Here is a 13722-nt window from a genome sequence, read left to right as displayed (position 1 = left end):
ATCTTGATAAGATGGCAGGTTTGAGCCGACTTCATTGGTTAGAGGGCTGAAGAAGAACTGACCTTTTTGTTGTCTTGTCTGGTAAATTAAGTGTGCTTTAAAACTGTGAGTAGCCTGCTGCCCAACTTAATCATTTTGGAGGCTGGCAAACTGTTCATTTTACTTCTCTGGAGTAATCAATGATGCAATTGAACCCATACAGGAGTGATTCTGCATGAAATGTGCCGTCTAAGTTTGCTAGCAATACTGCATGAAATGAGCTAACTCGATTTGGGGGTTTATCGAAGTACTGCTGCCTAGTTTGACGCACATTTAAGCTTTATCACAGGAGTAGCCAAACTGCAGCTCATAACTCCCCCCCCCCCCCCCCCCCCCCCCCCCCCCCCCCCCCGCCACCCTCCGGGACACACGAGCACTTCCCCCGAAAGAGAAATGGAGTGCGTTTTAAATCGAAACGTACAGTAGCAGTAATCTTGTGCTACTGCTACCGTTTGTACAATTGGACTGCTTTTGACTTGGATAGATTGAAAGTACTTCAAGTTTTGTTTATTACTCTGGAGTCTAAACGAATTTGCCCCCCCCCCCCATGCGGCTCTTTGAAGTTTCGTGGTTTTGTTTGTGGCTCTGAGCCCGGGTCAGCCTAGCCACTGCTGCTCTATCACATAGTTTGTAGCTGTTGCACAGGCACTCGTTAAATTTAGGTTTTCTTTAGTCACATCAGCAGGTGGTAGCATGCCATAAGGCACCGTTGGTGGCTGTGTACGGACTTTAGAGAGCTCTTAGTAATCTGGTTGTATGTGACATCATATACAGGGACAGTGAAAATATGGCTGATTCTTGAAGCTTCAAATTTTGTTACGTTTGACCCGAAGAAAATACTCCTGTGAATTTAAACATTTATCAGTACGGTCAATAACACTACAGAATTATAACCGGGGATGTCTGCATGCACATTCCAGGTTATATACTAACCAAGCTTTAATTTATGAAGAAAATTTTTTACTCCATAAAATCAGCCTGATTGGGCCTGTGGTACTCCTTATGTTAGTGGGAGAGAAGGGAAACACATGCATAATAAGTTTTGTTGTGCAGTCCCTGGCACTGAGACTGACTGCGACATAACATGATACCACTCTGCCTTTCTTTCTTTGTTCCTCAAATTCCCAGCAGGTTTGATTTCAAGTAGTTTCCACATGCCTTATTTTATAAAAGAATGGTCTAAAGATTTTTTTAAACATCTGGTAGCTTTGTGTGCCCCTAGGGAAAAAGAGAACTTCTTTTCCTAGAGACTCGGCATCTCTACACTTCGATTCAGCTTAGCTCCGAGCGTGGACAAAGCTATGTGTGGCCGGGGCCAATGAAATTCAAGCGATAGGACGTGACCTCACCTGCACTTCGTATATCAGTCCGCGCGAAGTCTGCGCAGAAATGCAGAGGAGTCAAAGAGAGACATTTCGTCTGCTACGGGAGTATTGACGGCATCGTCTGCTACATAATTAAGAAGCCATTTTGCGTCCTGAAATAAAACCCGGGTTCGGTTCGGTGACTGCTGGGCTTCACAGAGGACCGTCGCACTGCCGGCAGAGGAAGGCCGGGGCTTGAACACGGATGTTGGCAACGTTGGGTGCCCAGACGGGTGTTCCTCTTTGCTGTGGTGCGATGCTCACAGAAACAGTGGGTTGATTGAGCTCTCTGGGTAGACTGCTGCTCTGTCTCCGATTTCAATCAAAGAAAGTGCGCTGTCTCTGCAAATGCGTGCCAGCAACAACCGCGTCCCTTCGTTTGCACTGGAGTATGTGTTTTCTTGGCGCTCCACCGACACCGTATGGTTTTGCCTCTGAGCGCTGCCTTGACTCCTGATTTTGACCTGTTTTTCATCTGAGAGCGTTTCCCGCCGTCGGCGGATCAACTTTTCGTTGATTTCCCAATGCATGTTAGCTCCGATGCTCGTTGAACAAGTTTGTGGTATGGCGCACGGTTTGAGGCTCCTGAGGAATTGGAGTACAGATTCATCACGTTCTTGCGCCTGACGCCCAAACATGCTTTTCTTATCTTGCATAGTTGGTGGAAATCAGGAAAAAAAAAAAACCAAAGGATGTCCAGCAACTTGGCAAGGAAAGTGTCAAACTTGAAGCCCACAATTCAATTGTTGAGAACACGAAATCACGTGGAAAAAATGTGTGGTAGTGGCATCAGTGTTGCCAGCTGGTAGGCATTTTTCGTCGAAGCATGTTCATTACCATACTATGAAAAACCTAGAATGTCTTTTTTTTTTTTTTTATAATTAGTTTTTAACAGAACACATCTAGAAAATTGTGCAATGTTTGCACACAAAGTATTTTTAAAATTGTACTTTGGCAAACTACTTAATGATGCGTACAAATGCTTTTTTCCTAGTGGTGAACCGTCTCCCAGCCTTCAGCTGCGCTCGGAGCTAAGCTGAAACAAAGTATAGTCAGGGAAGAACTCGTCTTCCTAGATGCATTGTGCCCTTAGACAAAGTTGAGCTTCTTTTTCCAGTGACGAAAGGTACATTTAAAAGTGTCTTTTGTGTTTGGCCGGGTGTCTTTGGCCATAATGCGAAATTCAATTCGGTTCAGTTCAAGGCACAGACCGAGGGAGCTAATTTTTTTAATATTTATATTTTCCGTTGAATTTCTCCAGGTTGAAGACTCGCGGATGTCCACGGACTCGGTGGAGACAGCTGCCTCAGTCACGAGCGAGGATGGGGCCAGTGACGTGCTGCTCGCGGAATGCCCAACGCTGGCCGTGGGCGGGAACCGGTCAAGCGGCTTCCAGGAGTGCCTCAGGATGCTGCTCGGTGCGTTGGGGGACACGGCCAGTTGGACTTTGAACTTTGTTACATCAGATTTGTGCCAAGGACACCGGACAAAAAGCTTTCAATAGAAAGCTTCTAGGTTTGGTGTTCGTGCACGCATGGAACACGATAGTTTGGGAGGCGGGCTTTTTTTTAACTCCTTGCCTATTCATTTATTTCTTCGATGAGCGTACAGCAAATTTTTATTTTAAACAGGCAATTCGCATCAAAAGTAGACGCAGACATTTCTTCAATTTTCATGTGTTGTACCTTGCTCTAAATTGAGGCCGGCTTTCTAGAACAGCGTCTCAGCTGAGAGTGGGTGAAAGAAAGCACTGCAAAGGCTGGTGTGTGCGAGCATCTTGAGACGTGGTTTGGGTCCCGCTCAGCTCAAGTGCTGGCTTTGGCAGTACCTTCTCTCACCCAGTCTCAGCTGAGACTGTTTCAAGCGAGCTGGCCCAGTACTTCTGGTCTGAGCCCCACTGACGTGCAGATGCTCAAGTTGATGGAACGCTTGCAGGATTCGCATAGTTTTCATAACTTCTGTCACTGCCTATCAAACTATCGTCGGATTCTTAAAAAATAAAAAAAAACTGAAGGATTCATTGTCACATATGCTGGAGCATTAATTCCTTTCAAAAAGGAGGTCTTGTATCTCTTTGTCAGCTAAAGTGGACCTCCACGCCAAAGCCACATTGTTTTAGCATGAACGCTCACAAGCGTCTGCTTTTTTTTTTCTTGGCTAAATGGAGCCTTTTCTCTCTGTCAAACAGCAAAACAAGCGAGCAAATAACCCAAGGTAAATGGAGCAACAGGGGTGGTTTTGCTATTTGCCAGAGAGTGCACTAAACAAGTGCCAATACCAAAACGCTGGTCACACTTGTGTGAAGCAAGAGTCCACACTTGTGGTCAAGCTTTATGGTCCGAAAGGAGTGGCACAAGTGATACCTGGTAGTAGTAGGCAAGGGGCTAAGAGAGCACATAATTAGACCTAATTTCTGATTTAACTGAAAAGCACCAAAGACGTCTGCTGGTGCCAAAATACCAAATTTGCCAAACCGAAAAAACAGATTTTTGGGAAGTTTTTTTTTTTTTCAAGCGAAGACTTTTTCTTTTCTTCTTGGACATCCATCAGGCTTACACTATTAGCTGGAAAAAAGCACCCTGCCAGTCCTAAATCAGTGGAATTACTGACGTTGAGGGAGTTGGGTCAGTTAGTTGGTCACTCTGGATTGCCGCAATGTCTTTGTTCTTTACAGGTCAGCTGGATGACAGTGTTCAAAAATACATTGGAGGTTGTGATTAATTGAGTCTTGCAAAAGAAGCAAAAGTAACACGCCTTGCTCGTTGCGAAAAATTTTGCCCGAGAGCAATTAAACTTCTACGTTGTATGGAGCAGAAGGGAATCGGGATACAAAGAAGACAAAACACTTCTGATTATTACGTTAAGGAGTACGTCGGTATGTTTTCGGACTGGCTGTTCATGGTTTGGAAACACCGTCACACTACGGTAAGCGTGAATCATTATAAGGATGTACACAAATTGTAAGTTAAACTTTAAGCTTTCGTTTTTTTATGTTTTATTCTTCACCAGAAAATGTCTTTTTTATTGTCCATACGAGCCAAAATGCACCTATTTTTGAAAAATAAACACAGAAAAATATATCCTGATTTTTCTTGTAAATGAAGACCGGAAAATCTGCGACCCTGAATACGCCATGCAGAGCGAAGGAGCTTGCCCCCCTTTTACCTTATTTACTAATATTTGGACTTTTTTTTCCCCTCGCGTAATGAACGCACTTCTAATGTCGGCTCCGCGAGTCTTAAACTGCGTCCAACTTAGCCACAAAGCCAATTTTCTTCTGCCTCAAAGTGGTCAGGTCAGGCCAAGCCAAGTCGCTCTCGTAATGGCTGCAAGTGCGTAGTTGCGTAAGTGATCAACTGTGAAACCGAGCGGCGCTTGACGAAGCTTGGGTCAAAGAATTGCCCAGCTCCGGACATTCTCTGCTTATCGGATGCATTGGTGTCAACAAATACACCTTTGTCTGTGGCCCGCTTTCGGACAGGGATATCGTGGAAGTGGTTTGGCCTAAGAACGGTCGCGTTGCTCTCCATGTTGAATGAGCTTCGTAGGGCGCCTTTCCTTTGCAAACGCCCTATAAAGGTTCGCAATTTATGAAGCATGGTTACTGTGGCGCACCCACGGCCAGCCATGGGTGCATCTCCGTCAGTGGAGACGTGCCGCAGTACCTTGTCATGTCATATTGGCACCTAATATGACATTTGCACGAAGTCTGTCAATTTTTCGGGAACAAAAGTGTGTTCATTATGCGAGTAAATACAGTATATGTAAATTGCGCGAGACAGCTCACCCGAACAGCATTGACTCTTTTTTGTGGTTTACTCATTGAGGGTAGGGATGAACACTAAATGTTACTGCCTTACCTGATACTCCTGTCGAGCCCTTCCACCACACCAGTAGTTTTTGTGACATCCTTTAAGTTTTGGGGAGAAATGCCATAGCGAGTGGGAAGGCATCAGCATAAATAATTCTAGACTGGTCAGCATTTCACAGTGTTGAATATTAAAGAGACACTAACACCCCCCAAATTGTTTTTTTTTTTTTTTTTTAATTTTTTGCTAGGCAATATATTAATTATGGTGCTTGAGGACTACCCAAACATTATTTTGCTACATCGTCACATATATTTTTAATAAAGTCAAAATATGCAACTACTTGAAACCGAAACTGAACTGGAGAGGAAGAAGAAATATAGAGGAGGAAAGAATTATCAAAAGTGACGGGCTGTGCAAAATGTTTTTGTTTTCAATCAGCGTATTTGCATTTTTTTAGAAGCTGCCAAAAATAAAGTATCATATTGTCTGTCTATTTTTAGTATTGAGTGTATGCCTTCGATGACCCATGGCTTCGGTTATCTTTGGTGGTTGTGTCAAAACCATCGAAAGCGGCACATGACCACAGGAGAGAGTGAGTGCAGCTCAAACCGGCCAATTCTCAGTCAGCGGTTTTCGGGTAGAAAGAAACCGAATTTCAAGCTGCAAATTGTGTTCTGGGTAGTTGGGCTCTCGTTTGTCATATACAAATAAAAACCTTGGCCGCCATAAATAGCCTGTCAGTGTCACTTTAAAGGGGTTCATGAAACGATTTTTCAACTTTTTCCTGTTTAGCTTCCTTCCTCAACTCACAAATTGCGCACCAAACAGTGCAAGAAGACGGAAAGGAGGGAGTTCCCTCTTGCTCGGACTCTCGTTTGTGTACCCGGACACCGCCATTCTCCTCCTAGAGGATCAGCCCGTCGTTCAAAACTCGAACAAAAGTTGCTTTCCCCACCCTGTTTGCACCGAAGCTGATAGTGCTGTAGAAGCTACGTTCTCGTTAGACCTGCCACACTTTTGCCACGTGATCACGCTTGCTCGCACATACCCACGTGCAGAGAATGAGGTCGGGTGATGAAAGCGAGGTGGCTGATAGGTCCGGCAAGCGCATAACTTCCAACGCACTGTCAGCTTAAAAGTGAAGGCGATAAGTGAGGTCCGGTCTCATGTGATGTGCGTTGCTGGGTGATGCGCTTTGGGTACTGCGGATGTATCGCAGTGAAAAGGCAGAGAGCTTTCGAAGGGAAGGACGTACGAAATATTCCGCTTTGTTTTCAAATTTTCGTACTGGAAGTCGGGCTTTTGACTCTATACCTTTTTTTTTTTTTTGGCCCATTAAACATCATGCTATTAGTAAAACCCTAATCTAAATTCATTTATCTCAGCCCAAAATTTGTTTCATGGTCCCTTTAACAGTGAAACTTGCTCGTGCATTGACTACCATTTGTTAATGCGTGTCATTTAATTTACTCAACCTAATTTCAGAGATTTTGCTTTAAAGGCCAACATACAACCTCGGTCTTCTACATGGAAGATGGTCCCCTTAGCGACCTTCTCTCTTAAGCTGGGAAGGATAGCCGTATTAGGGGAAGTTGAAAGGTTGAGAGGATAGGGGAAAGGAGGGAGTGAGAAGTGGAAAGCGCAAAGTGTACTTCAGCATTTAAGAAGCTTTCTTTCTTAGAACTTTGACTAATACTTGTTTGAGGAAATTTGACTGTGTTGTCACATATAGCTCGGATTGATGTCGGCGCTTTTCTTTTTCCAGCGTCAAGACGCATCGGTGGGCATTGCAAGAAAGATTCCACAGTTGGTGTCAACGTCAGGAGTTACATCTTCAAGTGCGTTCCCAGATTTTTATGAGCACTCTGCGCAAATATATTGATTGTCCCTAATTATGGTCCCTAACGTGTGGCTTGGTCCCCCCTTTTTAAATACTTTGTTCTATTTGATGCATTTCTGTAGAATGCCCCCTGAAGTCACTAGGTCCGTTCATTTCGGCCAGAAAGTTCTGAACTAGCTCTGTCCGTGAAAACCAGAAGTGAAACCTGAAGCGCAGGGTGTTGTCTGCATCTGATGGCTCTTGTTTGTGCATGCCATTCTGTATGCTACATTTAATTCTAAGCAGTTTGATGAGACCATTTGCCTTTCCTTAGTTTTAAAGTATATAATCGAAATCTTTTCTGTGAATGTTTCTTTATTCGAGCGTACTAAAACGCTTTCTGCACAAAATGAGATTCTGTCTGCAGTTTTAATGGCCATCCGCTTATCGTTTCCATAAGCGTTTGTATCCTTCACATCCATTTAGCAATAGTAGATCCATTCCAAGTCTCTCAAGTTCCATATTGCAACGAAAGGTTTGTGGTATCGAGATCTCTTCTGTGATTGTTTCTTTATTCGAGCGTACTAAAAACGCTTTCTGCACAAAATGAGTTTCTGTCTGCAGTTTTAATGGCCATCCGCTTATCATTTCCATAAGCGTTTGTATCCTTCACATCCATTTAGTAATAGTAGATCCATTCCAAGTCTCTCGAGTTCCGCATTGCAACGAAAGGTTTGCGGCATCGAGATGATTTCGCGTCAGGAGTTACTGGCGGCAGCGCGCAGTAGCGGTCCATTCGAAAGCCTGACAAAAGTCTTGGCCAAAACAGTTACCAATCAACACTTTGGCGTCAAGTTGAAGTGTTTCTTCTGATACTCAAGAAACATACGCGTGGAACTGCCAAGCCAATGCCGATTCTCTGCGTTTTTTTCCCAGGCCCTTTAGTGGGCAGCCAGAAACACCAGCAGACAAAGCATGCAGTACAGTATAGACCACTTAAACGTAATCGCTTATAGTGCGGGACCGGGTATAACACGGCTTTTTTAAACCACCGGTTCGCCTCCTATAGAACTCTATGTATTTACATACCGCTTAAAATGCAGGCGCGCAAAGGGAAATATCGGTTATAGTGCGGTTTCTCGAACAGCCCGGCGGTTGTGCCGACTGACCGACGCAGCGAGCATGCTTCCCTGTGCAGCGCTAGATAACGGCGCGAGCCGCAAGCAGCACCCGCAGGGCAAGGAGGATGTTCGAAGAAGCGGGAAGAAGCGAAGAGAGACGCTTCAGTTGCCATAGCGACGAAGGGACGCATGCACGTGTCGTTCACGTGCGTGCGTCCCTCCGCTGCGACGGTTGGAAACAACCGCAACGACAGACCAATCGCAGGTCGAGGAGAAGTGTTCGCGCGCGTTGCATGCCGGTCGCGGGCCGGCTGCTTCTATCCGCAAACATGGCGTCGGTTGTGATCGTCGACGTGGTAGACGGCGTGGTGGAGCTCATCGTTCTGCGTAAAAGCGCTATCCTTGACTGTGAATTTTCGTTGTGTGTCGTTATGATAACCCAGCACGTACTAGAAGGGAAGATCCACCTACTTGTGCGGCGATGTTGTGGCGGCACTCTCAAGACGGCAGAAACGCCCGTGTGGTCGTGTTTGTTTACTTCGACTACAGTGGTGCTTTCTAAGCATGTGTTTTCGAACATCGCCCGGATTCTTTATTTGGAGCATTTCATGCCTGTGTTCAAGTTGAAGGTATTACTGGCGCGTACCGTATAAAGGATGCGAATTTTCACGCGTTTTCATCGCCGGAGAAAAGTGATTAGGGTTAGCAATCCTGAACGTTCGCAACGTCCGTCCACAACCCACGACCCCGTTAAAAGGTTCCGCCAGGCAAAAGTCGCTCATTTCTTTCAAAATGTGTGACACACTTGAGAGAAAAGTGTACTATTATGCTGAGCTACGGGGCATGCGAGTGCCAATGTACGAAGCTTCAGACCTCTGTAATGTTTACAGTTGAAAACGAGCGTGTTGGTTAATAGGTACAAAACTTGAAAGTATAAAACAGAAAGTATAAAACTCTTTTAGAACGTTGAGACCCTTGGGGGGCGGTTTTATCGTTGTGCCATTCTATGTTGTTGCTAAATGAAAGATGTCCTGTTCCTGTCCTCGTCCTCTCTGTTTTATACTTTCAAGTTTTGTACTCTGTAATGTGATTGGGATTATCAGTCTGCATCCAGGAGCTACTGAAGCAGGGGCTGTCAAGACTGTGAAACTATTTCTGTGTCTGTTAAGAAGAATGTGAACATAATACTATATACATACCTACCAACTCTCCCGAATTTTTCGGGAGCCTTCCGAATTTTGATTACATCTCCCGATTGTAGGGACACAAACTGAAATCACCCGAAAAATGGCCGCCATAGGTTTTTTCTCTTTCCTTTATGACGCCCTATCGCTCTAATCACGCGTGTGTCAGTGCGATAGAGTTACTTGAGAGTAGGTTTAGGTTACTCTGGTGGGTTACCAAGTGACAACTCGGAGCAGCAGCACAAAACGAGGTAGATTTTCAAACGCCAAGGTGTGAAACCTCTTCTATTGAGTAAGTTTGAGCGCATTTTGGAACACGGCTTATATGATCGTGGGTGCGCTAGGCTTTAGTCGGCTTTGTCAAGTGGTCGAGTGAAGTGCGGAACGCCAAACTACTCTTTGTGGTGCCCGAGTTTAGTTGGAACGATCGATGGCGCTTTCAAAAGCCAAGAAGAAGTACTTGCAAGTATTTCTGAGGCCATACACGACTGAGGTTACATGCTTTGTTGCTTCGCGGAAAGCTGACAAGTATGGATCTTGTACCACGTGCACCTGTGATGTGAGCGTTTCGCACGATGTCAGGCCCGACATCAAGATACACATCGCTTCACTAAAGCATCAGAACCGTGTTCGTGCTGTAGAAGGGCAGGGCACCATCGGCAGTTTTCTCCAAAACAACTGCGAAAGACAGTGTGATCTGCGCAGAGTGCCTCTTCACGAAAAACTAAAAAAAAAATTTATTGACCTATCCGTTCCCCCCCCCCCCCCCGGCCTGCCCGCCCGCCCGCATGGCGGTCTCCCCAATTTTTATGTTGCTAGGCTGGCAGGTATGCACGTAGCATCAAAAAGAATCAATTTAAGTGAGCCAATTTTTCGACGCTTACCACAGGGAGCCAAACTTGCGCGAGCAGGTGCGTAAAACATTTTCAGAGTTTCATAATTGAGCAAATTCCTACCCTCGGTTAGGATCTCGACTCCGCGTCCACCAAGGCCATATTATTTTCATAAATGAGAGGAAATGTAACCTCCGTCCCAGCGTTATTGTGAAACATCGCAGGCATTTGGGCAAGAGCTCCGAAAAACGGCACCGCGAGCAGAGATAGACGAGGAGTGTCGTTTGCTTCAGCACCGATGCTGTACCGACTCCAAAACTGGAACTCGTTCTGGAACCGTAACTGGATTTGGACTCATTCGCACCTGGGATGAATCGAATGTGCCAGTGCAGTGGCCGTGCAGCTTCCGGTTGAATGATATGCACCAATTCCATCACTGCTGAGCTAGTTCAGCCAGTTCAGGCAAATCGAACAGATGTACTCACTGTCAGCCACTTGAGGCTGGTTCGTGACCCATTGTGTTGCAAACGCTTCTGATCGCTTACGACGAGAGGACAGACTGGCGCGCCAGCACCATCTACCAAGTAGCCCTGGCACTCTTCCAATCTCCGTATAACTGAACTTAACGTTTCAGCAGTATTTGCAAGATTAAATTTATGCACTATCTATGAGAAATTCTTGCTTGCAGCATTACCAGAATTAGTTCTAGCAGATGGGGGAAGAATGATGCTCAACATACGCATAATATAGCTAGGGGGAATAGTCTGGGGTGGGCACTTGATCTGTTCTTTCCTCGGTTTTCAAACACTTCAAAAGTGGCGGGCGGTCACTTATCACGACCTGGTCACGTGCTCGGTATTTTGCAATATTTCTGATTTTCCACCAACATCCATCTTCCTCGGTAAGAACAGAGCATGTCGGTTGTGTTTGCAGGCTGGTTCAAGAAAGGAACACGACATTTGCCATGACCATAGAGAACTTTATCCAGTGCACCCGGGAGAGCAACGAGACCTCGCCGACGGTGGTCATGCGGAATGTGAGTCGAGGATCGCTTTCTTCGGCAGTTTTCTCCGCCGCTTCACTTTGGGGCATGTTCCAGCTGCTTAGTTTGGGTGCTTGTGTTGTCCTCCCCGCAGATTCGCCAGTTCATGAGCGGGATGAAGAACTACCTCCTGAAGCACGGGGAGGGCCAGTTTGAGCAGCTGGTGCAGGAGGAGCAGTTGAAGGTCTGTGCACCCACTCTCGCCTCAAACGACGTTTGCATGTCTGTGCTTACAGCCTTAGTTAAACACACCCATTCCTTTCACATTGACATGGCTAGAATTTGTTCTATCCTCCCCCTCTCTTTCGACAAGTTTATCCTTTCTCTACGAATTGGTGTGCTGCGGAAATGCTTGGAGCATGGATATATATCTGGAAGTGGTACTAGTAACACTATGAAATTAATTTCAGACTTAGGCTGATTAGTGTCGAGACGTTACCTTTTTGTGGCCATGTAGCATGAAACAAATAGTGCTCATGTCCTTTTTAGACATGTTCATTTTTGTAAAAAGATAAAAAACATTTATCGGTTAAGTATCAATGAGGCTCAAATTCTCTGTAAGAAAATTGATGCTGTAAGCCACTTCTACTTTCTCGGACTAAATATTTCACAAATTTTGCAAAGTGTGGGGTTCGGAAATATTTTGCAGGAGCAAGATTTTGCAGTTTTGAGTGCTATGTTATGTATTTGTTATCATGAAATGATGTATTTGCATAACCAATTTTTCGCAACATCCTTTGAGTCGCAAAATTGAAGTAATTTACAGTATCTAGCACTTATCCAAGCTTCTAATTCATGACTAGTGTAGAGAACAAAGCCTGGTTTGATGTGACCGCTAATGGCGGTGACATTGCCTGTGCTAGCTCCTCTGCACACAGCCAGAGCGGCGTTTACGACGTGTCGATATCGCACAAATGGTCGTGTCTCGCGCCTACCCACAGCTCAAGTCCGACGAATTCATGAACATCGACGCCATCATTGAGGTTTCCCTTCACCGCCTGGTCATAAAGCCCCTGCGCCGCTACCTCTACCAGCTCTTTGTGAACCACTACACGAAGTGAGTTATGCATGCCTCATTATTTGTAAGTTTGGGACATCTGATGCACTTTTTCCCGTGACACGTGTAGCGAGAAAGTACTGCATCGTCAGTTGATCTTGTGATGGTGACATGGCAAGTTCATTAGTAGACCACTTGTGGTCACATCAAGGGTTAAGCAAAATCTGAGTTTAATTAATTGAAGCAACCTAGAGAAGTACTGACTTTACTGGCTTAATGATGGCAGATCTTGTATGTAATAAGGGTCATTAATAGTCAAAGATGACTGAAGAAATGGGGTCTGCGATATGTGTGATAAGATAGTGGCCCAGAACCGTGTCTGGGGGCACGTGGCAGCATAGCACGATGTAAGAGACACGCCAGCGCGCCATCTGGTTGTTGTACTCCATGACCATGTGCGGTCCCGCTCCTGGATTTGGCATCAATAAAGGAATGCAGCAACGAACCCGTATCGGATACAACACCGTGGCGACAAGGATGGGATTTGAACCCAGCTTTACCTCTAATGCAGTCATAGTGTTTGCAGTTAGTCAGACATCCTTTGCGAGTCTTTTGTGTAAATATGCTTCTATTTTGCGATCTGGCTAACCTCCTCGTTTGGCCACTCAGATCTGGATCTCTAAAACTGCTCTCAGACAACATCAAGTATGCCCGTACCAAGTCTCCGCAGGATCTCGGGATTAGGGTGAGAAGTTCATGACCGGTTTCGCCTCCGTCGTAAAGTTTTGGGACGCATCTCCAATGGTTGTCACCTGTTCTTCCCCAGGCGGAATTCGAACCTCCTCGAGGTGTGTCGCTGGAACTCGTCCAGTACTTCCTGCAGAAGTTGCAGAAGTCATACTCGCCACTCAGGAAGCTTGAGAATCTTCTTGCTGCCATCTCTACCATTTACAACAGCGTGAGTAGATGTTGATCCCATTTTTAATACCATATACAGTAGAACATCTTTTTAGTAAAGTCAGTTCGTAAAAAGGAAGTAGTTTGACTGCTACATTGGTATTTTTACTACCCTATTTGCTGCACTAAAATAAGTGAAGCGTTTGGATTAAAAAATGGCCTGCACTGTGACGTTTGTGCACACAGAATTTGAGTGCAGACTGCAAAGAAACCTAGAACTACTTTTTGTTGCGGATGGTACTGTTGCTGTGGCAGTAACGATGCCTCCATGGCCTCGACAATAGAGCATTGTCAGGTGACTTGCGCCGACACCCATTGGTTCGCAGGTGCCACAGCCTCCACAGCTTTCCAAGTTATCATGGAACGCAAAAAAGAGAGCACTTTCTTGTACAATCAACCTTGCCAGAGTTCCTCTTTTTTTTTTTTTCCAATTGATTTGATTTTTTGTGTTTGAAAATAGAATAGGACCTGCCATGTATAGGCTGCTTGTCTGCACAACAGTTCATCCTTTTTTGTACTATGTATAGGGTACATGTGCGAGGGGAAAGTGTTTT

General features: G+C 45.2%; 1 protein-coding gene across 1 annotated transcript in view; it reads left to right on the top strand.

Moving 5' to 3' along the window:
* Positions 1 to 13722, top strand: part of LOC8041568 (protein sprint) — a 51102-nt gene that overhangs the window by 20774 nt on the left and 16606 nt on the right. Inside the window, exons 8-14 of the mRNA XM_029992584.4 lie at positions 2665 to 2821; positions 6981 to 7053; positions 11106 to 11208; positions 11309 to 11398; positions 12156 to 12271; positions 12881 to 12956; positions 13038 to 13169. Coding sequence (XP_029848444.3) covers positions 2665 to 2821; positions 6981 to 7053; positions 11106 to 11208; positions 11309 to 11398; positions 12156 to 12271; positions 12881 to 12956; positions 13038 to 13169 — 747 coding nt within the window. The remainder of the gene's footprint in view (positions 1 to 2664; positions 2822 to 6980; positions 7054 to 11105; positions 11209 to 11308; positions 11399 to 12155; positions 12272 to 12880; positions 12957 to 13037; positions 13170 to 13722) is intronic.

Source organism: Ixodes scapularis, unplaced genomic scaffold, assembly GCF_016920785.2.
Source record: "Ixodes scapularis isolate PalLabHiFi unplaced genomic scaffold, ASM1692078v2 PGA_scaffold10__122_contigs__length_95168666, whole genome shotgun sequence".
In the NCBI taxonomy this organism is placed as follows: domain Eukaryota; kingdom Metazoa; phylum Arthropoda; class Arachnida; order Ixodida; family Ixodidae; genus Ixodes; species Ixodes scapularis.
The sequence above is the reverse complement of the archived record's forward strand: the minus strand, read 5'-3'. Positions and strand labels throughout refer to the sequence as shown.